This window comes from Uranotaenia lowii, chromosome 3, assembly GCF_029784155.1.
Source record: "Uranotaenia lowii strain MFRU-FL chromosome 3, ASM2978415v1, whole genome shotgun sequence".
NCBI classification, from domain to species: Eukaryota; Metazoa; Arthropoda; class Insecta; order Diptera; family Culicidae; genus Uranotaenia; species Uranotaenia lowii.
The window spans coordinates 45,828,352-45,855,417 of record NC_073693.1 but is presented as its reverse complement, the minus strand read 5'-3'; the positions used below and the strand labels follow the sequence as shown (position 1 = coordinate 45,855,417).

At 32.3% G+C, this 27,066-nt stretch overlaps 1 protein-coding gene across 1 annotated transcript; it reads left to right on the top strand.

Annotated features, from left to right (window-relative positions):
• The first annotated feature begins 766 nt into the window (after nucleotides 1-766).
• LOC129752141 (histidine-rich glycoprotein-like) lies at nucleotides 767-25,899 on the top strand. Its single transcript, XM_055747935.1, has 3 exons — nucleotides 767-798; nucleotides 5,672-6,260; nucleotides 25,795-25,899. The coding sequence occupies exons 1-3, from the start codon at nucleotides 767-769 to the stop codon at nucleotides 25,897-25,899; spliced, it is 726 nt and encodes a 241-aa protein (XP_055603910.1).
• The last annotated feature ends 1,167 nt before the right edge of the window (nucleotides 25,900-27,066 follow it).

Genomic DNA, 27,066 nt, shown 5'->3' with positions numbered 1-27,066 from the left:
GTAAAATTCTTAATTCAGTTTGGAATTTTTAACTTTGAACTTAAAAAAGTTTATGCCACTTTTTCATGCTCGAAAAATTCAGAATGTCGTTTTAAAGCAACTGATGATTGTGAAATGTAATCAATCTTCAAAACAACCGGGCAAACAATAACAAATGCCACTAGAGAATCATCCATTTTGTGGTTCGATTGATCCGATTTCCACAGTTATTACGGATTTTCAGACCAAACAGTTTCCGATTGGCGAAGGTTGGAGAAAATCATCAAAAGATGTGGTTTCGGTTATCAGCATCGTCGATTCGAGGGGATCTAATGCAATCGCGCTCATGAGACCGGGTTAAATTTGAATTTGGGGACAGTAAAAGTTTTTCTTGAAAAGAAATTTTTCAGCGGATTTTTAGACAAAGAAAATTTTGATTGAAAATTGATAAAAGTCATGACAATACTTTTGAACATTTTTGAGTTTTTTTCATAGAATTTTTAAAACAAAAATTATTGATTTATTTGAAAGTTAACCAAATGAAAAACCAAATTTATTGAAGTTGTCAAATTTGAAATTTGAGTCGGTCTGACTTTCATCAACCTCATGAGAGCAGATTAGTCAATCGGTGGAAAGATGAAATCCCACCCACATCCTGCTGGTTGAGTTTTGATAAAGGGCTGATGGACCAACTCCTGTCCTCAAAATTTTCCAACAAAATCTAGAATGAGCTACCCTAGTTGTTATTGTTCCGCCAAAAGCCACAAATCGGAATATAATTTGCATAATGGAGGTGACTGCTCTTACTGGGGGTTTTGGGTGGGTGGAATCTATTCATAAGTTAGTTTGGTGAAAAACAAATTACTGCAAACGTGCGCTGATCAAATTAAAGCTGCTAGCCAATGGAGTTAAAATATGCTTGCCTTTGGTTTAAAATAGTTGAAAGTTAAAAAATAAGCAATATGAACTGGTTTAAATTTCCTTTACAAACGTAAAATAAACGTAAATTAAACGTAAAAATTAAAGAAAACAATAAAAAAAAGACAAAAATGACAAAAATGACAAAAATGACAAAAATGACAAAAATGACAAAAATGACAAAAATGACAAAAATGACAAAAATGACAAAAATGACAAAAATGACAAAAATGACAAAAATGACAAAAATGACAAAAATGACAAAAATGACAAAAATGACAAAAATGACAAAAATGACAAAAATGACAAAAATGACAAAAATGACAAAAATGACAAAAATGACAAAAATGACAAAAATGACAAAAATGACAAAAATGACAAAAATGACAAAAATGACAAAAATGACAAAAATGACAAAAATGACAAAAATGACAAAAATGACAAAAATGACAAAAATGACAAAAATGACAAAAATGACAAAAATGACAAAAATGACAAAAATGACAAAAATGACAAAAATGACAAAAATGACAAAAATGACAAAAATGACAAAAATGACAAAAATGACAAAAATGACAAAAATGACAAAAATGACAAAAATGACAAAAATGACAAAAATGACAAAAATGACAAAAATGACAAAAATGACAAAAATAACAAAAATAACAAAAATGACAAAAATGACAAAAATGACAAAAATGACAAAAATGACAAAAATGACAAAAATGACAAAAATGACAAAAATGACAAAAATGAGAAAAATGACAAACATGACAAAAATGACAAAAATGACAAAAATGACAAAAATGACAAAAGTGACAAAAATGACAAAAATGACAAAAATGACAAAAATGACAAAAATGACAAAAATGACAAAAATGACAAAAATGACAAAAATGACAAAAATGACAAAAATGACAAAAATGACAAAAATGAGAAAAATGACAAACATGACAAAATGACAAAAATGACAAAAATGACAAAAATGACAAAAATGACAAAAATGACAAAAATGACAAAAATGACAAAAATGACAAAAATGACAAAAATGACAAAAATGACAAAAATGACAAAAATGACATAAATGACAAAAATGACAAAAATGACAAAAATGACAAAAATGACAAAAATGACAAATATAACAAAAAATGACAAAAATGACAAAAATGACAAAAACGACAAAAATGACAAAAATGACAAAAATGACAAAAATGAAAAAAATGACAAAAATGACAAAAATGAGAAAAATGACAAACATGACAAAAATGACAAAAATGACAAAAATGACAAAAAAGACAAAAATGACAAAAATGACAAAAATGAAAAAAATTGACAAAAATGACAAAAATGACAAAAATGACAAAAATGACAAAAATGACAAAAATGACAAAAATGACAAAAATGACAAAAATGACAAAAATGACAAAAATGACAAAAATGACAAAAATGACAAAAATGACAAAAATGACAAAAATGACAAAAATGACAAAAATGACAAAAATGACAAAAATGACAAAAATGACAAAAATGACAAAAATGACAAAAATGACAAAAATGACAAAAATGACAAAAAAGACAAAAATGACAAAAAAATGACACAAAAATGACACAAAAATAACACAAAAATGACACAAAATTGACACAAAAATGACACAAAAATGACACAAAAATGACACAAAAATGACACAAAAATGACACAAAAATGACACAAAAATGACATAAAAATAGAACAAAAAAATAGCAAAATGATTTAAAATTACAAAAATTTCAACAAAAACAAAAACCAAGACAAACATTACAAAAATGACAAAAATTCCAAAAGTTCCAAAAATTACAATAATGTCAAAAATATCAAAATTTTTAAAAAATTACAAAAATTTTAAAATTTCAAAAATTTCAAAAATTACAAAAATTACAGAGATTACAAATATTACAAAAATTACAAAAATTACCAAAATTACCAAAATTACCAAAATTACCAAAATAACCAAAATTACCAAAATTACCAAAATTACCAAAATTACTAAAATTACCAAAATTACCAAAATTACCAAAATTACCAAAATGACCAAAATTACCAAAATGACAAAAATTACAAAATTACAATAATTATAAAAATGACAAAAATGACAATAATTACAAAAATTACAAAAGTTACAAAAATTGCAAAAATTAAAAAATTGCAAAAATTACAAAAATGACAAAAATGACAAAAATTACAAAAATTACAAAAATTACAAAAATTACAAAAATTACAAAAAATTACAAAAATTACAAAAATTACAAAAATTACAAAAATTACAAAAATTACAAAAATTACAAAAATGACAAAAATTACAAAAATTACAAAAATTACAAAAATTACAAAAATTACAAAAATTACAAAAATTACAAAAATTACAAAAATTACAAAAATTACAAAAATTACAAAAATTACAAAAATTACAAAAATTACAAAAATTACAAAAATTACAAAAATTACAAAAATTACAAAAATTACAAAAATGACAAAAATTACAAAAATTACAAAAATTACAAAAATTACAAAAATGACAAAAATTACAAAAATAACAAAAATTACAAAAATTACAAAAATTACAAAAATTACAAAAATTACAAAAATTACAAAAATTACAAAAATGACAAAAATTACAAAATTTACAAAAATGACAAAAATTACAAAAATTACAAAAATTACAAAAAATACAAAAATTACAAAAATTACAAAAATTACAAAAATTACAAAAATTACAAAAATTACAAAAATTACAAAAATTACAAAAATTACAAAAATTACAAAAATTACAAAAATTACAAAAATTACAAAAATTACAAAAATTACAAAAATTACAAAAATTACAAAAATTACAAAAATTACAAAAATTACAAAAATTATAAAAATTTCAAAAATTACAAAAATTACACAAATTACAAAAATTACAAAAATGACAGAAATTGCAAAAATTACAAAAATTTCACTAATATGACGCTAATATGACTCGAAAATTACAATAATGACACTCAAAAGACACTCAAATGTCTAAAAATGACAAAAATGAGACAAAAATTACAAAAATCCCAAAAATGAAACAAAACTGACACAAAAATGTCAGGAAAATGACACAAAAATGACACAAAAATGACTCAAAAATTGCTAAAATGATTCAGATATTAGAAAAATGACAAAAATGACACAAACATGGAACAATAATGACACAAAAATTACACAAAAATGATACAAAAATCACACGAAAATAACACAAAAATAACATAAAAGTGACACACAAGAGTCATACAAAAATAACACAAAAGTGACACAGAAACGAAATAAAAATTTCACAAATTTTTCAAAAATTACAAATTTTCCAAAAATTAAGAAATTACTAAAAAAACACAAACTACAAAAATCACAAAAATTACAAAACTTGCAAAAATTTTAAAATCTACAAAAATTACAAAATTTATAAAAACTACAAAAATTGAAAAAAAATAAGAAATTTCAAAAATTACAAAACAATATTTGAAAAATTTTAAAAATTTCAATAATTTAAAAAATTCAAAAGTTTCAAAAATTTCCAAAATTTTAAATTTTTTAAAAAATTTAAACATTTCAAAAGTATCAAAACATTCAAAAATTTTAACAATTTTAAAAATTTTCAAAACTTCAAAAAGTAAAAAAAAATTAAAAAAATTCAAAAAATTTAAAAAATTACAAAAATTTCAATTATTTTAAAATCTTTAAAAAATTCAAAAAATTCAAAAATTGCAAAACTTTTAAAAATTTAAAAAAAAATTAAAAATTTTGAAAATTTCAAAATTTTTAAATATTTTGAAAAATTCAAAAAGTACAACCATTGAAGTCCACAAATGCCAAGCAAAATGTTCTTTCCTAAACTAAAAATTTTATATTTTCAATCAAATTTTAACCAACGACCAAATTCATTCAAGAGTTTAAATCTCGACCCGAAAGCAAGGTTGCCGAAAAAAAAATTTTGTTGTGTTTTCGACGAGATAAATACTCGAATTCTGTGTTTTACGTTCGAAATTCTGTGAAATTATTCCGTGATTTTCAGTTAAACTTTCTTACGAAATTAGTAATGCAATACAACACAAAATATGAAGAAAGGGGTCTTAAGAATCCATTTCAATGCAGTTCTACTGATGACGGACACAAGTTTTTGGGTAAGATGTTTAGAGGCAAAATATAGACTGTCAAATGTAACTCTTAAAGCTTCCCAAACTGATAAATGTTATACTTGACTTATTCATGAATTTTAACTCCTTTGGTGTTAAATATCGATTTGGTGTTAGATTAGATCATTCTGATGTATGATTTTAGAACATGACAGTAAAAACAGGGATACATTTCTCATCATTCTGAAAAATATGTAATTTTTCTCAAAATTTTGTGATCTGTGACACAAATTCTGTGATATAAATTTTCTTAAATAATTGTGAAGTTAAAGATTTTTCTATTATTTCGACAACCTTGGTCATAGAGCCAGTTTGCTGATGAGAAATTTCTATATTTTGGTTTCGTATTTGGCCTCAGGCTGATATGTTTAACACCTCTTATATCTATATAAAGTTTATTAATCATCCTCTCCGGTATTAGCTCCGTCATCATCTTCTCAGGGACTAAATATCATCATCATTCTCTCACGGATCATCATAATTCTCTCAAGGATTATGATCTTAATCATCCTCTCAGGGATTATCATGATCCTTTTAGGGATCATCATCCTCTTAGGAATCATCTTCATTATCTTCTCAGGGATTATCATCATCCTCTCAAAGATCATCATCATTCTCTCAAGGATCATCATCATTATCTGAGGGACTACAAATATCTTCTCAAGGATTACCATCATTCTCTCAAGAATCATGATCATAATCATCCTCTCAGGGATTATCATCGTCCTCCCTTGGATTATCATCATCCTCTCAGGGATTATCATCATCCTCTCAAGGATCATCATCATCATTATCCTCTCAAGGTTCATCATTATCATCATTCTCTAAAGGATTATCATCATCATCATTTTCTCAGGGATCATCATCATCCTCTCAAGAATCACACTCATCATCATTCTCTCAGGGATTATCATGATCCTCCCAATGATTTTCATCATCATTATCCTCTGAGGGATTATCATCGTCCTCTCAGGGATCATTATCTTCATTATCCTTCCAGGGATTATCACCATCCTCTCAGGGATCATCATTATCATCATAATCATCATCCTTATCCTCTCAGGGATCATCATCATTCTCTCCAGGATCTTCATAATCATGATCTCAGGGTTCATCATCATCGTCTGCTCAGGGATGTGGTCAAGGTTGTCGAAAAAATACTGTGTTTTGTAACAAATGAAAATTCTCAAATTCTTTGATTTGAACCAAAAATACTGTGGCGATTTTCTGCGGCGCTATTTTTATGAAGTTCATTGTGAAACATAAAAAATTTGGAAACTTTTTACTGTTTCAAAAGAAAAATCAAGTTCCAAGCTTTCATATGTTCATTAGTTGGAGTCAGAAATAAAATGTTGAAAATGACAAAAGGATTTATTACTTTGGAAATCTGTACAAAATTAAGAAAATTTATGAATTTCGTGAATATTTTAAAAATTCTGTGATCTGTTACACAAATTTTGTGACGAAATTTTGCTCAAAATTCTGTGATAATACAGATTTTTTTGTGATTTCGGCAACCTTGCTCGGAAGTATAGAAAAAATCTTGAAATCTTCTCCCAGGTCAAAATTTTCTCTAATTTTTTTTTAATTTTCTAATTTGGTGATATAAATTGAGTTCAAAATATTGAATTTCATAAAGGTTAGACTGAGCTTGTCAGATTGCCTCGTTATTGCTCAAATTATTACACTACACTTGCAAAAGCAAAAAAAAAACTTAAATTGAGTAATGTTTTCTTGTCCTTGAATTGTAATGATGTTTTTTTGCTTCCAAATTTTTTGAGCAAAATTTTTCTAAATTAATATTGACGAGTTTTTGAAAGCTTCGAATATGATTTCAAATTTACTGAGGTGTTTCTTAAAAAAAAACAAAATTTTCAAGTATTTTTCATCATAGTTTTAATTGAATATTTTATATATTGACAGATAATTAGGAAAAATTCCGAATTTGCTCGGTCCGGACATTCGCCGAAAAATATTTGGAAAGCTTAAAAAAAAAGATCCTGAATAAGTGTTTTTTTAACATTTCGACTGGATCTATAAATAATCATTGCCTTGATCTTAGGGGAAGTAAATAGTTCCGGTAAAGATCTGATTTCGGCTAGTTCCAGATCATTTACACCACGGAGTATTTTAAAAAGAAAAAGTGACATTAATTAATTATGACAAACTTCTAGAATTCAAACAGTGAAGATTCTGAAAGATCAATAAGAGATTTTGCTCAAGCTTGTCAAAATTAAGTCAATTTAGATTTTTTCATGTCAACCTAAAAAATAATCCAAAAATGATTGTAAGTCTCCAAGTATAATAGAATCTTTTCGATTGAATACCAGTTTAAAAAAAGGAATCAGTTGAAATCAAATCAGAATCTTCAACTATTGAAGGTAATTTTAAAAACACTTTAAAAAAAAAAAGTTCTGCCAGCACAAAAACAACAGGGTGATAAATCACCTGCATCAATTACCTGATTCAATGAATTGTTGCTTCCCCGTTTTTGTTTTTTCAACTGTCTGTTCATCCTCAACGGGGAGCAATAAATTTCGACAGCTCCAAATTCGAACACCTCAATCGTTGGAAATCTATTGTAAAGAGAAGCACGCGTTCACTCATAAAAATGTATTTTTGCTTTAACGCTTGGGCACGCGTTTTTTTTTTCTCCTGTTTTTGGAGTCAAACGTCTTGAACGGCAGGTGTGTCTAGGTAACACCGGTCGAGCGATTCAACGAAAAAAAAAAAATAGGTGTGAAATGGTGTGAACAAAGAAGAAAGTTTCCCGAAAACTTCGACGATAGTTGTCTGGTCCTATAGCTTTTTTTTTGGAGGCCAAGCCATCCAAAACAACAACTTTACTATTGAAAGACTTTTGGGCTAGGGTCCAGGGGTTCGTCAATGGTTGTTTTTAAAATTTAAAATTTTTAATCAACCAACAACTGTCCACGTTTTATAGAGGATTTTTTTTTTATAAAAATGAGCTTCACGACTGGCTTCACTTTGTTCCCAGTCAGCCGGCTTAGTGTTTCTGTCCGAAGCGAAAATAACTATGGATGAGCTAATTGGTGATAGTCTATGAACTCCTGCCCTCCCCCCATTCTCAGTCCTTAGTCGTACACTCAAAAAACAAACACTCCACAGCTCTCCTCTCTCTTTCGGCTTTTCGCCTCCACCTTACTCTTTCTCTCTCTTCACCCTCAAGTTTCTAGCTTTGTGCCGCCTTGATGAACTCAACTTGTCGGCTCAACGGTCAGCGTCGAGTCATCCGGAGATTGATGAGCTGATGAATTTAATGATCTCATCGTTGAATTTTTCATCATCGCTTCGGTTTTATTTTCCCTCGTTGTTGTTGTTTTTTACACTCGACTGAAAATCTAAGGGTGTAACCAACTCATCACTACCATCATCATCATCATCAACAGCAACAGCTTAGGGTTGCCAGCGTTCATAATTGTCCAAATGACATCACTTTGACCTCACAGCCAGTAAAGATCCTCGCAAGCTGTAATCACTCAATTACATGTCACAACAACTTCCAATGAGGATTGGCCTCGGCTGATCCCGCGAGAGCTTCCATTAACTCATTATTGGGGTCAATGACCCTCTCACTCACTCATTCACGAGACACGACTCGCTCATAATCAGCGCACCACACCCAATAACATTTATGCATTTATCATGAGAGAGTTCTTGTCCTCATTTTGTGGTTTTTCACCGACCCCTTCAAAACTTTCCGTAGCTCTCGTTCCCGGGGAAAAATGTGTTTCCATTAGTCTTCACGCTTATTATTACATAGACAAAAATTAACCTGATCAATTACGTTCCCCCGAAAAAAGACTTCCTCTCCTTTTCCTCCCCAATCCCAACCCAACGGGTGATGGTCCAGCGACTCGCTTCTCAAATTACTAATTGAATAAATTATTTTAATGACGCCTAATCAAAGTTACAAACTACTGTTGTTGTTCTTGGACTAGGAATTTCCCTTTTAGGCCATTTACCTCCTATCAAACAGAACTTGAAAACAACTTCAAATAGTTTTTGGCTCATTATTCATCTATTAAAAATTCTACCACTATTCAAGTTATTCTGTTTAAAGGTTAAAAACTTAATTCATCCTGTCTGTAAATCAGTTTTGAAAACGAGCTACCTTCCTTGTTTAATTGAAAACTTTCCATCCGGAACGACCATTTTGTAATTTTAAATGGGCTCCCGGACTATACAAGGGACTGTAAAATGAGGGCTCAGATTGTTTTACAACCTCTCATTTCTTAACCATTTGTATGAGATAGTTCAGGTGCGGCAGTTATAAATGTTATCATACAATGAGTTGTAAACTACTCTGAGATAAGTTCATGGTTCGAAAGGGTTTAGTCACTGTTTCGTAAATTGAAAAAAAACGAAATCTGAAGAGACTTCTTCCCATTTATAATTTATTTTCTTTGAGAACGAAGTTTGGTAAAAATCTGAATCTGAAAGCTGATTCTGAAATACGAGCTTGATATCTGAAACAGGAACTGAAATTGGAATCGAAAATCTGGAATCTGACATCTGAATTCATATCGAGTGATATATAAAACTTAAATTAATTTCTTATAATTTCAAAACTGGTATCAGTTTCATTTTCTAAAACATTATGGCAGTTTTTATTTATGTTGGGTTCGATTTGGCCTTTCCCAGCAAACACGTAATTGTATCAGAAATGAGAACTTAAGTCGTTTACAATGGTGCTATGAATCGCAATTCCAACTGCATACTGAAATGATCGTATAAAATGTCGTCTGAGGTCACTTTAAATCGGATGTGACAGAATACCCGCCACGATTGGAAATTTTAAAATGATTTTGCTCCCGAGCGAGTTCAAGTAAGAAAACCATCGTCAAGTTCTCTCTGCAACCAGCAGTGCATCCAGATGGCTAAAATTCAGATGTGAATTGAGTAATATTGACCAATGAAGAACTGGAAAATTACGTCGCTGGAAACGATTTGAAAGCTTTGAGAGAAAAAGCGCTCTCTTGCATTCTTCCGATAGGAACGAATGAGGTATCGGATAGTGACCAATTGGTGTAGTTTTCGTCGCTTTAGAAAAAAATTAAATTTATGTAGGTATGTATATTGTCTCCGTTTTGGTAGGTAAATGCTGTTTTTTTAAACTTTAAGACGATCATTCAACAATGTATATGGAACGTATATCAAAACAGCACAAAAATATATCTACAAAAATGAATGCTGGGTTTTTCAATTGGAAATCAGTCTCGAAAATAGAATCCTAGAATTTCAAACTGGAGAAAATAATTACAGTCTATTTTTGGTTCAGAAGTGAGTTTCGCAAGGTTTGAGTTTTTCAAAGTTTTCCCGGTAAAACGCAAAAATATCGTGCACAAATGGTTTAATTTCCCTAACATTTTGCTAAACAAGTTGGCGAAATTGGAAGAAGTTAACATTGATGCGTTCCAAAATGTGATTTGGAAGTATGAAAAGGAAAGCAGCTTCGGGGCCAAAAACTGTACGAAAACCGGGTCCGGTGGTCAAAACTTTAGACCGGAAAGTCATGCGTGCTTAGGCCAGAAGGAAGACTGCATCAGTTCGACATATATGAAGCAGAAAAAAACCGTAGCTGGGACCAAGTAGGAAGTCGATATTTTGCCAAAAATTTGTTTTTTAGATAACACCAGATCTACACACTAAAATCGCGTTTATCCCGCTCTGGACCATGATTCTCCCAGTTTTTTTTTCAAAAACCAGCTTGAAAATATTAAAAATGTGTCATCCATGCTGCAAAGCAGGTCACTTTTTAAGTAAAACTTAAAAACTGCATTTGAAAAGCATAATTTATACAAAATAACAGATGAAATGTCTTAAACGATTATAAAAAAAATAAGTTTAAAGGACATAGTATGTTCATGGTTACAATAATCTTCAATAAATTTCCACAGTCTAATAAACAATATAAAATCTAAATTCTGATTTAAAAACAAGTGAGAGAGCACAGGGTACCATAAAAAATGTTTTATTTTTTACTAAAAATCATAAAAATCTTTAAAAAATATTATTACATGCTACTAGAATGGGTGCGAAAATGTTAAACGACAATTACGCTGTTAATTACCCTAAAAGCTGAGATTCACTTCAGCGATAAGCGATTAAGTTTTACGATTTTTTTTTGATATATAGTTTGTAAAATTTAGAGTTGGTAGTGGCTTGGTTGGTATCACTGAAAAAACTGTCTAGAAATTTAATATCTAAAAGCCACCATATCGATTTTTAAAGACTTCTACTTGATGAAATCATTTTTGAAATAAAATGTTTTCAAATCGTGGAGTCAGAACGCACCATTTCCCTTTTTGTTTCTATAAATTTCTCAATTAAAAAGATTGTTATGATGAAAAGCGAATAGCGACGATCTTTTACAATAATGTGATTCAGTGTTTCTGGTGACATGTTGGTTTGAATTGGTTCTTTATTAATTTTATAGAACCAGCAACTTTTTTTTTTATTAATTATAAAAAGATTAATAACATAACAAAAAAAAATAGGTAATGAGAAATAAAAATAAAACCTGAGTAATATGGTTTCGTATGGCTGTGACGAATTATCAATGTAACATTTCTTACGTAAGACTTTTGGAAACCCCCCTACCCCCCTAGTAAGAGATCGTAAGCAAATGTAAAACCCCCCCACCCCCCCTATGTGCTTACGTAATAAGTGAACGGCCCCAAAGAAACTTTGCAATGCTTTTTGGAAACCTACTTTGAATTAAACAAAAAATAGCTTATAGTTCTCATCAAACTGAAAATTTGATAATAAAAGCAAACAATTTTCATTGAAACATATAAAAAAATACATTTTTTTCATAATAAAAAAGCAATAATGTAAACATTCAATGATTGTTAAATCAGATATTTTAACTAGAAAAAAATTCTTAAAACCACACCCATAATTGACAAAAGCCCAAATCAATTGTGAAGAACATCATGTTGAAAGTTTGAATTCTAACTATCTTCACTTAACTTAAAATTACATTCTGTGTTCGATAGAAATGATCATTGCGAATACACCAATACTCTTGTAAATTTGATACAGTGTAGTAAGTTGATTATGTGGCTGATTCTAGATGATTTTTATCGTTAATTATCAAATTTTTATTGAAATTAAATATTTTTGCCAAACCTTTTATTTTCATCATTACTATCAAAATTTTTGAATTAACCATCTTAACGCATCTAAGTACAAAATTGAAAAATTTTAATTTCTTAGAATAAACTACTAGTTAAAATTTGGAAATTTTACCTGTGTATTTTGTTTTCAAATCTATTTAAAAAAAATATTTTTTTCTAGACCCTCCGATCCACTTTATTTCTAATACGTTGGATAGGGGAGAGTTTCCTCCATAATGGGGAAATTTTCACATAAGCGGACTTTTTTTCTTCTCGAAATTGTTCTAAAAAAGACACCGTTTCCGAAATTTTGTTCTTTGGAAAATATTGACACAAGTTGAATATTTAGAAAAATGATTTCGTACCCTGAAATTTGAGGATTCACCAAAACACCAAATGCGGGATCTAGAAAAATGAAGGTGCTTCTTTCTAATAATGAATTGATTTGAAATAATTAAAAAAAAAACAAGTTCAGCGATAAAGGTACCTCTGGTTTTGCTTAAACTGTAAAATGAGATCACTGATACTTCTCTAAGCTTGAATGAACCCAGAAAATATTGGCTTTTAAATTTCGGCACATAGGAAATAACGGCATGATGGCCACACGGGGCAAGATGGACATTTTCAATTTTGGCAAAACTGTGTGTTTTTGAGTCTTTTTTCGAAACGCTTATTCTTTAAGAGTTCCTTTCCTATTTTCTACAACAGAAAAAATACTTAGATTTTTATTATTTCGTGTGGTAAAAAAATATTCCTTTTTTTGCAAAGGGCTCTCACGAATATGAACTATTGAACTCTTTTTACTTTGCAAACACTTATTTTATGATTTCCAGCAATCACACCTTACATAAGAAGACTTGAGAGCTACAATGGCCACTTTTGAGCCAAAAGAAAACGTCATCTAACAAAGATCACAAATTTAGGGATCGTTTTACCCCTTACGTCGAAAAACGGTCACATTTATAAGTGCTTACTGTATGCGATTTTTTCAGCAATTCGACCAGGTCTTTTTGCTTTAACAATCTATCAAATAAGTCTGAAGTTTTTACTTAATTTCAATTCTTGAACCAGACGCAAGTTTAAGGTATTCATCTTACCCTTATTCCCTCTATACGTTGAAAAATCTACAAAGTATGAAAAATTATAGGTATTTACTTAGATTTAGCAAAAAATATCGACTGTTTAAACTTTGATAGGTAGCTCCTGAACTGCACCTATTCTGATTATTCCTACAATTTAAAAAACACATTATCGGAATCTCATTATGAGCTGAATGTGCTGAGTTTTCTGAAAAAACGGGTGATTTTCTGAAAATTCCGAAAATTCGATTTTTGTCAAACTTTTTTTTCAGGATAACACCACAAAATCTGAATTTTTGTGTTGATACCAAATGACTTAGAAATGCATAAAACGTCAAAATCTGGTGTTTTCTCGAAAAAAAAACCTTTTTGACCAAAAATTCAATTTCTGGTCTATTGAAGTCAATTTTTGAAAAAAAAATTTTTTTTTTCCGAGATAACACCAGATATCGATTTTTCAGGAATTTCCAAGCCATTTGGCATCAAAATTATAATTTCGAACTTTTCGATCTCCTTTGGTACCTCCTTAGGTGATTTTTGAAGGGATAAATACAGAAACTTTGAGCGCTTTGAGGCATTTCCAAATCAGGTCTGTTTGAGCTGAAATTTTGCACAGAACAGTCTCGGTTTTATTTCATACATCCATTGCCACCCTACTCTGCTGCTTAAAATTTTTCAATATGTGATGATACATTTTGAAAAAAAATCTGTTTGAGAAAAATTAAATCCAGTGATGTTGTTATTGATTTTAGGGGATAAAGTGAATAAAAATTTATGAAGAAAAATGTTGACCTTCAGTAAGAAAAAAAATATTGCAAGAAAAAAATGGAAGATCTGATCCGGATGCTAGAAATTCGCTTCATCTTGCGGATCTCATCCGTTTATTTAGCAAACATGGCGACGACAACATCGTGTGTGCGAAATCTGACACGTTTATGTTGACGCCAAAGTACATATACATGTCGCTAGAGGGTGGAAGAGAGAGTAAGCTACATATAGTACCGGGTGGGATTGTATGATTTTCTCACATGTATTCTGATTGTTCTGATTGGACCTGCCGTTGTAGGGGGTGAGGTTTGTCGAGGGAGATAAACACGCCCTCAACAGGAAAGTTTATAGCACATGTGCTTAGTTGTATTTTTATTAAAGATTTTGTTCAGGAAAAAAAATTCTTTAAGGTGAAAATGTTTTCCTAACCCAGAAACTTTCAATAAAAAAAACCTAATTGTTCACCATTCCAGTCTTAATTGTATTTTTAGGATATTTCCCGGATTTCAAAAGGTTAGCCAGATCAGATTCCAACAATTTAGAGCAGGATTATCGGTTAATTTTTCCAATAACAACCCCTTACAATTTTTCCCCTCCTCCAGAATCGATTCCATTCTAATCCGGGAAAGGTATCGAATGTAGCTATATTTACACAAACAACAACGGCTAAAGCCCATAAATTGTTTGTTGTGTTTTTCCCAGCTTGTGTTTAGCTTAACAGATAGGTCGATACTTGAACGCCTCGGGTTTTTTCACTCTTCGCCTGAATGGGAATATGAGCTGTGTGCGTTTATTTATGACTTTACTGCTTTTTTTTGTTTACTTCGGTCGGCTTTTTGGGGGTATATTTTGCACCAGTTAGGAACCTGAGTCCAGTGAGCAGCCCCTAGCTCCGGTTTCTGGAATCGATTTTACGAAAATTAGTGGCGTTTGCACTTCGAGGCCGGTAAGATTTTAGGGTAGTCAGATTAGCCTTTTCGATTTTGAAAGTTTGAAGAAAAATTTGAGTAAGATTCTTTTAGGAAAAGGTCAGAGAAGAGATTTCCTTAAATTTTAAGAACTTTCATCTTTAGATATTTGTTTTGGACAACCCTAAAACCGGAACTCTCACCCCGAAAAAAAACGAGTCATTTGGAAGGTAGGCTTGCCTTGCCGGGAAGAAGTCATACCAGCTTGGTTTACAACCGAGCAGATTGGTCATAAATTTTGGCTTTATTGCCCCCCTCCGTTTATGACTCAATTTGTGTCCAGCATTATCCTTGGAAAATTCGAGTGCCCATATTTCCGAATCCTTTCCCCACTCTCTAACTTTATCTTCGAAAGTTGGTCCTTCTATAAAGGAAGTCAATTACTGAAGTGTGTATGCTTTTTAATGGCTTTAATGTAGCGAAAAAGTCTAGAGTCAATTTTGAAGGAATCTGTAGACCCAGTCTTACGATTTTTGAAAATATTTGTGAATTTGCCTGGTTTTTGAATTTTTTGTCCAGTTTATTTTAACGAATCTTTTTACACAGATTTTGATCAATTTTATTGAAAATTATGTGTAAAATTATCTTTTAAAAACTACCATTAAACGGAGCAACATTAAAGCTGCCAGAATTTTTTTAGCACGTATCCGGGCTGGACAAACCGGGCAATTTTATATAAAAATCTGGCAGAATTCGGGCATACGATTTCAAAAGTACCCACCATAAATCCGTGCAAAATTCGGGCAAAATCAAGGAAAAAATGAACTTTTTTTTTATCAAAACTTATCGACAGTTTTTGAATCTTATTTTAGGCTTCTAAAAAACCTTTCATGATTATTTTTATAAAACTTGCTCAAAAAGTTTCGTTTTTTTTTGTTTGATTTACCAAATAAAGTGAATAAATCAGGGCATTTTTCAATGAAATCCGGGTAACCCTAAACTAAGGTTGCCAGAATTTTTTCAGCACGTTTCCGGGCCGGACAAACCGGGTAATTTTTGTATAAAAACCTGGCAATCCCCGGATTCGATTTCAAATTGACGGGCAATATCCGGAAAAATTTTGCCAAATCTCAGAGATTATTCAACAAAAATCAAGAAAAAAAAAATTAATTTTTTTTACATTAAAACTCATTGATTGATTGAACCGTTTAAGACTTCCAAAAAACCTTTCATGATTATTTTTAAAAAACTTGCTCAAGAAAATTCGTTTTGAAAGTGTTTGTTGTTTTTGTCTTTAATTTGCCAAAAAAAGTGAATAAATCCGAGAAAAATCCGGGCATTTTTTAATGAAATCCGGTCAACCTGGCCGGGCCGGACTTTTATTAAATTAAGTGTTGAATATCCAGGCAAACCCGGATAAAACCGGGCAATCTGGCAACCTTAGGCATCATGCAATAGCAGGGTTGAATGTTTAATTTTTATTTTAATATAACATTAATGATTTATTATTTAAAGATTACAAAAGGATGTCATAAATTCTCACATCATGGACTAGTTTTTCGATGAAAAACTTAAAGAACAGAAAAAAAATTAAAATAAATGGAGCAATAGATGTACAATTTTTTTCATTTTTCAATGTCGTAAAAAACTTTACCACGTTTGACGGATTGGCTCAATGATATCACCAACAAACTTTAAATTGATTTTATTTTTCAATACCAACACTGTCGGTGTAAAAATATTTTTCGGACAATCTCCATATTTTTTAAATAAATATTTTTATATTTCAGTTACCAGTTTGGGCTTTAATGCATCAAAATGCAAATCAAAGATTCACCTTTTAAATCTCATTTCCATTGCTCGGCATCAAGCGTTTGAAAATTTCAAAATTTCATGCATCCTATCATAATTTTTTTTATTTCCACTAGTAACATTATTTTGTAGTATTTTTTTACCCCTAAATGTATGCAGCATTTTTATGCTTTTTTCTATAATATCATTTTTGACCGAGAAGTTACATTTAGTTCGAATAAAACAAAAAATTATTGCAAATTAATCTTTTTGCGTTATGATATTACAAATAAATAAAAAACTATAAATTTTTCAAACATTTTCATTTGATTTTTCATTCAAAACCAAGTTTTTTGTAGCTTACCCCTGTTTCTAAGTAGGGTGAAAATCACATGTTTTTGTAAATTCAAAAATTCCTAACTTCCTGACTACGCAAATTCGATGTCCCGTCAACCTTAAAATTTTTGATAAACCACCCAGAAAACATTTTAGTAGGTATATTTCGTAACAAACTTTGTTAAACATTTCATATACCGTAAACTAAGGGATTTGATTAGCGGGGTAACTTGATCAACATGTAATTTTTGCAGATAATCATCATTAACTAAGTATAAAGTTAAAATATCTGAAATCTGTTTACTACGTTTGAAAGCCTTTAAATTGAGTAACAAATAAGCTAAATTTGGTTTTTATTAGGAGATTTTTAATGTTACTTAAAATGTAATTTTAAAATCTTAAAATATTTGGTTTTTTAAGGCTCACAAACAATCATCACTCCTGATCAATTTTAAGCATTTAGGAGCAAATGGGTTTTTTTATGTGAAAATTCAACGTTTTTCTTTATTTAGGTTTAGTTTAAGTGTTATTTTTATGGTCATTTGGTGATAGTTCTTGGATATAAAAAAAAAGATTTTCCATGAGAAATCCCGTTTAGTAAAAATGGCTAAAACCCTATCAAATGGTTGAATTTGAAGAAAAAAAAGAACATAGGAACAGTGCGAGGACCTAGGGGATTACATGAAGGCAAAATGTCATTTGTTTTTGAGGCCAAAAAAAAATTGAGAAATGTTTATAACTTTTGCCCCTAGATGTATTCAGCAACATTGTTCATCTTTTGATTATAAATGTTATTGAAAAAAAAAACGGTTCTATACTCCTCACCTCAGTAAGTGTTTTAAAACTTTAAGGTATTACGAAAAAGCAACCCCTTCCAATATATTCAAAATTGAATGAAGAAAGTTATCAAAATTCCCCCAGTTTACGGTATATTTTGTAACAAATTTTGTAATACGTTTCATATACATTTTAGAATCATCGTATAAAACTCGAAAAACAGCATTTACCTACAAAAGGAAGCAATATTCATACATATTTTTAACTTCTGGCTTAAGCGATAAGAATTATATTAATTGGGCAATATTCAACGCCTTATTCGTACATCCTGAAAGTATGCGAGAGAGCTTCATTTTTGCTCTTAATGCATGCAAACTGTTGCCAGCGACAATATGTTAGGATTTTTTCATTGGACATTTTTTCCAAACAATCCATCTGATTTTTAGCATACTGGTTGCACTGCTTGTCGCAGAGAGAACAACAAGGTTATTTTCTCACTTTTAACCTGCGCGGGAGAGCAAATTTGCAAACATGGAGAACTTTTTAGCATATCCGATTTATACCGACTTTAAGTAACTATTTTTACGATCGTCAACTTAGTTGGTTGGAGTTGCGATTCGCATTAACATTGTTAACGACTTGAGTTATCATTTCTAATGCGATTTTATGTTTGAGTTTTTAGAAGCCATTGAAGTTGAAAAGTGTTACATGATGCCCCAGTTGACGGTATTCGGAATTGCTGTAGAGTTAAAGAGGGATAAAATGTGTTAAATTGGGATTTCTCCCAAAAAATCACCTGTCCTGGATTCAAAGATCCATACAGCGAAATCCGGTAGTTGAAATCCATCTGCCAACGTCAGAAATCTCCTGGCAACCGGTTGGGAAACACGTGCTCCATCTGCAATTGGGGAAAAACCAAAAAAACAAAAACATTCATTAGTACACACAGACCCGTGGAAAGTAAACAAATATTTTAGAGCAATAAACAACACACATCGTGATGCTGCTGCTGTTGCTGCCTTTCGGTTGGTTTCCCAACGAGGCCCATTTTCAATTACCCCTACCCAGTAGGAAAGTGCACTCAAACTAGGCGCGGGAGATGTAATAATAATAAATAAGTTTGCAAACATCCCCCCCGTTTCCTCGAGTTCTCTCCAATTCCTCTTGAGATGATCCCCTGAGCTGCCTTCACACTCCAAACGAGCGAGATCAAATTACGCACATCTTCCTCTGGTGCTTTCCCCCATTCTTCCTGACTCTCACCGAGAGGGCCCGCTCGATTATTATAGCGATACATATAAATCAATAATAACAATTTGTTCCGAAGCGCTCCGGTTCCAAAGCAGCTGCTGCGTGCAAGATCCATATTCCTACGTACATCTGATACTCGCAAGGCTGACCTTTCCGCTTGGTTTGCGCTGACCTCTCCCTCTCTCTCGCTCTCTGTCTGATCGTCTCGTCTCGTTTTGTTGCGCTGAAGCGCAACGAGCAAACAAATTCAGCACTCGGCTCAGCTCAGCGGGTGACGATCGCATCGGTGGGCCCCTCGTGTGTTCTTGTTTTTGATCAACAATAACAACCAAAGTTATAAAGAAAAAAGAGCTACAAAACGCCACCCAGAGCGAGTGAGCGAGCGGCTCATAAAGTGGGCAATTTATGATGATGGCTGATGGTGCACCGAGCATCATTAATCCAGTGATGGTGCACCACCCTCCTCAGAAACCATAGCTGTTGCATTCGGAAAGTTGGGAAGTCAGCTGCCTAGCAGCAGCAATAAGACCTCTTCTGATTGGGTTATCTTGTTACAAGTGTCGTTGCGCGAGAGAGCAGTTCTAAGTACAAAAATAAGAAGGTGGTGGGGGTGATGTGATCCGTCAAATGCGTTATTGTTACCACATCACATCTCCCTCTGGCTCTGGCTGGCTGATAAGTGACAAACGTAATCGGTTTGCGTCGGGCTCATTAAAATGATGGATTTTCATTCGTTTTACAAGCCGAGAAATAGCTTCTCGGAACATAATAATCGAAGGGCGCTTTTTAATGGTGTGTTGAGAGTCAGCTGATAAAAACGACTGGAAAATTCTTGTATTGAATGTTTGTTTGATTTTGATTATAAATCGTTAAATAAAACAGATTGACTGAAGAAAAAATACGACTTATAAACTCGAGGAATCATCAAGCAAATGGAACCAAATATGGCATGTGAGGGTGTTTGGATTCGAGCAATTTTTCTATGATGATTTCAGAACCTTCCCACAACCAAGATGGAAAATTGAAAGGTGGGAGGAGGTCTTCCATATATTTTTCGGCACTTCGGTACTTCAAGGTCCCTTCCTTCTTCCAAAGATCAGATAGAAACTGGCTATGAGATCTTTTTTACGCATACCAGAACTATTTATCAACCAATTGAATCAAATTTGGTAAAGGATGGTATATGGATAAGAAAAATATATCATTGAAGATTTGAGACTGAAGATGGAAGATAGAAAGAAATAAGGGGGTCTTCCATATATTTTTACGTAGTTTGAGAACTAACCAAGCAAATGCTACCAAATTTGGCCAGGAGTGGGGGGAGGATTCGGTCACAAGAAATATTTCTATTTAAGATCCCTTCCTTCATACTATGATGAGACAGGAAAAGGAGAGGAGTGTTTCCATACAATTTCTCGCTTACCACAAGAATTTATCAACCAAATGGAATGTAAATTTGGTATAGAATGGTATTTGAATGAAAAAAAATATTTCTATGGTGATTTGAGACCCCTCCTTCACTTAAGATGGATAATAAAAAGAAGGTAGCGGGTCTCTCATATATTTTTCAACGTAACTCGAGAAATAATCAAGCAAATGCTCTCTGTTGTGTTGTGAGCCTACTTGGTTGAATGATTCAACTAAATCTTTCGATTGCTTTGATTCAAGCAAATGCTATCAAATTTGGCACAGGGTAGGGAGAGGGGAGCTTTCTTACATTTTTTTGTAACACTACAACTTTCCGATGTCCACGAGTTCGAGCCCAAGAATAAGCATCGAACACAGTTATGCCGAATAAGTTTTTCTATACTGTCCGCCAACTGCAACGTTGATATAAAGTTGCGAATACCATAAACATGGTAAAACTATCATAATCGAAACAAAAAACTACATGTTGTAAAGCAAATTTGGGATGGGAGGGTTCTTGGGTGCGGAAAAGGTTTCTAACACTACTCGAGATCCCTCTTTCTCTAACCTTCTGCTCATGGACCATGGATTCGTTGATCCAGCAAACACTTCTGTAGCTATATTCGTATTCTGATTCGATATATGTTCCATATACATTGCAGAATTATCGTATGAAAGTTGGAAAAACAGCATTTACCTTTCCAAGTTGAGGCAATATATACATACATAAATTTCATTCCTTTCTAAAGTGACGAAAACTATACAATTTGGGCGCTATCCGACACCTTATCCGTAGCTATTGGGAGAATGCAACAGAGCGCGCGAGATTTTGATCTCATAACCTTCAAATCGTTGCCAGCGACAATATTTTCCAGTTCTCTTATTGGTTAATATTACTCAATTCCCATTAGATTTTAAGCCATCTGGATGCACTGCTGGTTGCAGAGAGAACATGACAATGATTTTCTCACTTGAAAAATCGCGCGCGAGCAAAATCATTTCGAAGTTCACAAATATGGCGTACTTTCTGTCATATCCGACTTAAACTGATTTCATATGACATTTTATACGATTTTTTCACTATGCGGTTGGCATTACGATTCGCAACACCTTTGAAAACGATTTAAGTTATCATTTCTGATACGGTTTGAGAAATTTTCGCCAAAAAAGCAAAATTGATTTTTGAATAGTTTTCAGAGTAAGAAATGGGATTTAAAAAAAAAAAAAGGTTTTGTAATTGCCCATTGAATTTTTGATGCATTAAAATTGTTTAAATTTATTAACAGCACTAATTCAATGTGATGTGAAAAAATGTTACATTTGACTATTAAGTGATTACTTTTAATACGGTTTTGAGCGATTGCGCAAACTTTTAAATTTTTACCCATCCCCTCATGAAAAATAATAGACGTGCAGAGTGTAAAACAAACGAAAAAAAAAGTCCTTCATGGAAGAGTTTAGAGAATTTGGGAAGCTTTTAGGAACAGGCAAATAATTAAAAGGGAATAAGCTCTAAATGTTATCATGAAAAGGTACTTGCCAGACACGCCAAATGAAATACATTTGATTTTTTACAAAAATTTACGAAAATTGTGCATACAGCTCTCACATAAGAGCAGACATTTCAGAAGTGCATATTTCATAAATGAAACACAACCCTTAAATATGGCTGGAACAAATATCAATTTCTTCTTTTGTCCTCCCCCCCCCCCCCTCCTTCGAAATTTACAAAAATCACTAAAGGGGGAGCAAAAAAAGTTTGAAGTATTTTATGTAAATTTCGAAAAACAAATCAAATATCCGAAAGATTGCAACACCAAAAAACGTATTGTGAAAGATGGAAATTATTTCACCTTTTGTATTCATGATTAAATTGAACTTTTCGTTGAAAAATTACTTGATTTATAGTTTCTATGCAATGATGTAGTATGCAAATTTCTGCAATTCGTGCAATTTATTTCAATTTATTTGTTTTTCACATTATTTTTCAATATCCCCACCCCTCGCGATTTTCTAACTCCGGATGACAAAAGAAGGATTTGAAATTTGTTCCGTCCTAAATCTATAAAAAAAAATCTAAATCATTTTAAATCTTCTTCCAGTACAATCAACAACTCAAACACACCGTTGATTCCAGAGAAAACATCAAATTTTTTACTTTGGTTTACAGAAAACAGGTTAAAATTCCATTTTTTTCATTAAGGTTTTTCCTTTTGAGGATGCTTTCCAAAATCGGAATTTCGTAAATTAAGCTTTCAAATATCTTCAAAATTTTTTATCGAATATTAGTTTTTGTTAAAATATTTCTTTTTATTTAAATACTATTGAAATACTTAGGTGTGTTTTCAATGGCAAGAAAGTTTTTGAAACTCAATTCACCGTTTAGTTGCTATCAATATTTTTTCAAAAAATATTTCAAATACTAGAAGAAGACCAAAAATTTGATTCTTCTTACTTTTTATGAGATCTCTCAAGTAAAATGCTATAGAAAAAATTAGTTCCAAATTCAGCGAAAATTTCCGCCTTTTTTATGTTTGGATCAGATTAAGGGTAGCAAAAAGCCAAGTCGCATATTGTAAACTAAACTTAGTTTATTTTTGTTTTCTTAACGGTAGTCTCTCCGGGAATAAACAGAAAGTTAAAAATTCTTTTAAAGTATTCGAAAAGAAGGTTTAGTTCTTGAAATTTTTCAACATTACACCCACCGCCCCCCCCCCCCCCCACTTGACGGGAAACTGAATACAAATACCCATATTTGTACGACAACAACATTCACTATGACAGAAGAATCTAATATAGGAAAATTCCCAGGTAAACGTACTGGTATTTCCGAGGTATTAAAATCATGTCGGATAGTTTAACTCTTAATCCATTTATTCCAATATTTCTGTTTTCAGCTAGATTATCATAGAACATGATTGATTTTTCATTATTTGATAATAAAAACATCTAATTTCTTAATAACTTATTTCTTTCTCAAATTTTTTTTGATCCAAAAATTGAGCAGAGAACAATTGCTAAAATTGTGTGAATGAAAAATAAATGAGGTCCCAAATGTTTGCTTTGTTTCTTCAGCGTGTAGAATTAGAAAACCAGCCATTTTCCAGCTTGTCAAACGTACAGCTGATTTCTCATTGTTTACACGTTTTTTGGTAACTTCTTGTCCGCTGAATAACAACAACATTAAGCATGTTCAATGACCGCGCAGTATCTGAATGTGTTGGGCGCCAAAATGCAAGTTGAATGATATATGTATGCTACAAAATCTTTTTTTTCAGGTAGATATGAGTTTCTATAGATTCATCGCATTTAAAATTGATAAAAAATGTGAAATTTCTACCGAAAACGTCGTATATCTAATTTTAACATAAAAAAAAAGATTTCTATTTCGAAAAATCATAGTCCAAATACAATCTTCACAGTTCAATACAAAAATCAACTGTGCTGTTATGATTTTTCATAAACTGGCCCCGTATCCATGCGAAATTGTAACCTGAGCGCTAAAGAAGGAGCAACGAATGCCGACAGTTTTGCCAAGCGAAATCCGGTAAGGCTGTCGAATGATCCCGAGCAAAAGGACACTTGAGTCGACTTGAAATTATTATAAATTATTATAAAAAGGGACAAATTAAATCAAACTTTAGTTCACGATCACTTTATTTTAGGCAGCCGAGAGCCAAATCCTATTTTTTGTAGGAAACTGAGAAAGGAAAAAAGAGAATGTTACTCTAATTTTAGAAAATCCTCAATTCTTCAAGAAGAAATCGGAAGGGAGAGAAAAATATATTTTTTCCATCAATATGAAGAAATTTGCGCATGATGTTTTATAGTTATACAAAACGTTCTTATTGTTATTCGAAATCCACTTCACATTTGACGAGGGAGTATAGGAGATTCTGTATGAATTGTACATTGTTGCATGAACGGCACAAATAAATGCAGAATTCTAATATAAGATTTAAAATATGATTGCCAGATCTTTTGCAGCACATATCCGAGCCGAAAAAATCCGAGCTATTTCATCTAAAAATGTGACAAAATCTGGGCATTTGATTTCGAAGTTTCCGACCAAAAACCAAGTAATTTTGTCTAATACCAAGAATTACTAAACCAAATTCAAGAAAAAACCTTTTGAACTGTTTTTTCAACAACACTTATCAGCACATTTTAAGCCGTATTTTAGGTCAGAATTTGAAAAAAAAAAATTTTAAATAAAAGTTTTTTTTATTAAAAAATGTTATTGAAATTAAAACTAGAAAGTTTCAATAATTAATAAAAATATGAATTTTTGCGAAAAAAAGATTTTTTTTTGATTTTTTTTCAATTTTCAATATTTTTAATAACTCGACTTGAAACTTTCAGAAAATTTTAAGGGTCATATTTTTATCCTAACTTTGATCAATTATTAAAGGACTGATCAAACAAAAAGAGTTGTTTCACAATATTTAGTCTGCATGTAGATTTGATAGCCTGTGAAAATTTAGCTTAAAGTTTTATCATATAAATCATGTAAATTTTCGTTTTAAACTCAAAATAATTGTCAGTTGAAAAAATGCCAATCTTCAAGCAAATATCTTGTGAAAATTTAACACTTTTAAACACTCATCCGTTCCAGAAATTTTTCCCTTTAACAGTCCCTGAAGTGTCAATTTGACACTCCTCGCTTGAAACCAATATATTTCCCTTCTTTCCCAACCGATAACCTCGTATTGTAACTCAAATATGTTTCGCAGACATTGTTCAGCTTTCTGTGATTCAAAGTTCAAAACATGCTTCGAAAACAAGACTGTAGATCAGCTAAGGAATGGTAAAAAAAATCACTTAATTTCCAAGAAAGCTGAAGTTAGAAGCGAAACGTTATTTATTAGGACTTTTTTTTTATTTTCTTAAGATCATGACCACTAAACATGTTACAAATTTGTGGTAAACCCGTACTTTTCAATCTATGAATTGTCAAAATTGTCTGTCCAGTGTTGCCGAATACAACTATTGTTTTATTTTATTTTTATGAAATTCGAATTATTTTCTGCATATCCTTCATCTCATCTCTACACAAACCTTGTCCAATACTTGTTTGTTGACTCAAAATCTCGGTATTCGTAAAATGTATCCGTTATGTATCTCTGAAATTTTAATAAAATCAACCGATTCCTTAATTTATCAATGGTTGGTTCAAAGTCTCTGGAGTAGGACTTGCCTTCAAAACCGTCATGACAACATCCAATTTATCGATTTCCCTCTCAGACTGTTGTCCTGGATTCCGGCAGCAGCAATGATTCCCTAATGTATCATCCACCACACCACGCTACCGGTCTCAACAGAAAATGTGGAAATGGCGCAGCCACTTGAACAATCAACCTCAGAGTCAGTGCAGAAAAAAAAATATATATGAAAATACCGACGGCATTCATGTTTCGATCCTCGGTGGGGAAAGAGTTTGGTAAAGCGATTGAGGCGAAAAAAAAATCGGGGTGGAATCACGACGCCGGAACCCATTTTTACCGCGCCGCTCGCCAAAATGTAGGCAACACACAAAAAATCGGCAACATTTCACATGAACACATCCTGCTCTGCCGAGGGTGAAAAAAAATCCTTCAACAACCGGAGCCAGGATGCAAAATATCGGAAAGAAAGAGAGAAGCATTCCGCGATTCACATACCTAAATACAATATCCAAACCGAACCTAACGGGAGCTAACGTGGCTCATTTTTATAATTCAACACAATTTCGTCGGAGTTCAAACCCCGGAAAGGTCAGTGCGGGGAGGCGTGGAAAAAAATCAACGAAATTGGTCCTGGCGCACTCGTTTTAATGTTTCGTGAATTTTTTTTTCAGTGATTTTTTTCCGGTACTGTGAGTTGGGATCCGGATAGCACGTTCACCCGGGCGACTCGGCCGATCGAAAGCCAAATTGCTGCGGCTGCCTGCTCAATCGAGCTTCCTGTTGAACCGTGCTCGGATGTTCTGCTGAAGGAACGGGGGTTGTCCTCCACCTTTCCCCCTTTCGGTAGACGATTGTACCGGGTTTTGCATCCGCGATTACCGAGGTCTTTCTCCGGAATCGGAGGAAAGGGTACGCGTGAATCCTTTTTGCCGGTAAAGCCGGGCTGGCGGAATGAAGAAGGGAACGGGTAACCATAATCATAATGTGTAATATCGGTTCCCGGGTTTTTTTCTCCCTCCTTTAACGTTCGGGCGCCATTATTTGCATCCGGTTTTCCTACGGTAGGCAAAAAGTCAAGGTTTTGGCGTCGTCGCCAGAGACCGGGAACGGCACAGAACCCTAGATAGAATTCCTGTGATGAGTGTCACCAACGACTATAGTAGGCGCTCCCTGATGGAGCCCATTAAACATTTATAAGGTTTCACCACGCGGCGATTCACGGTGTGACAATTCCCCTCTCAGTGGCTTGTTGTCCAAAATAGGAACCAGGGCCAGGAACGGATACTTATCGAGTTTGAATAATTTATTCCGTTGCGCGGTGATTAGCTCAAATGAGCGGCCGGCCGGCCGG

Excerpts from the sequence above, each read along its gene's own strand:
- LOC129752141 (XM_055747935.1), top strand. The coding sequence starts at position 767 with ATGGAGGTGACTGCTCTTACTGGGGGTTTTGG. Across the intron at positions 799-5,671 it reads GCTCTTACTGGGGGTTTTGG|GGATTATCATCATCCTCTCA; the intron begins GTGGGTGGAATC and ends TTATCTTCTCAG. Across the intron at positions 6,261-25,794 it reads TCGAAAAAATACTGTGTTTT|ACTGTTGTCCTGGATTCCGG; the intron begins GTAACAAATGAA and ends TTTCCCTCTCAG.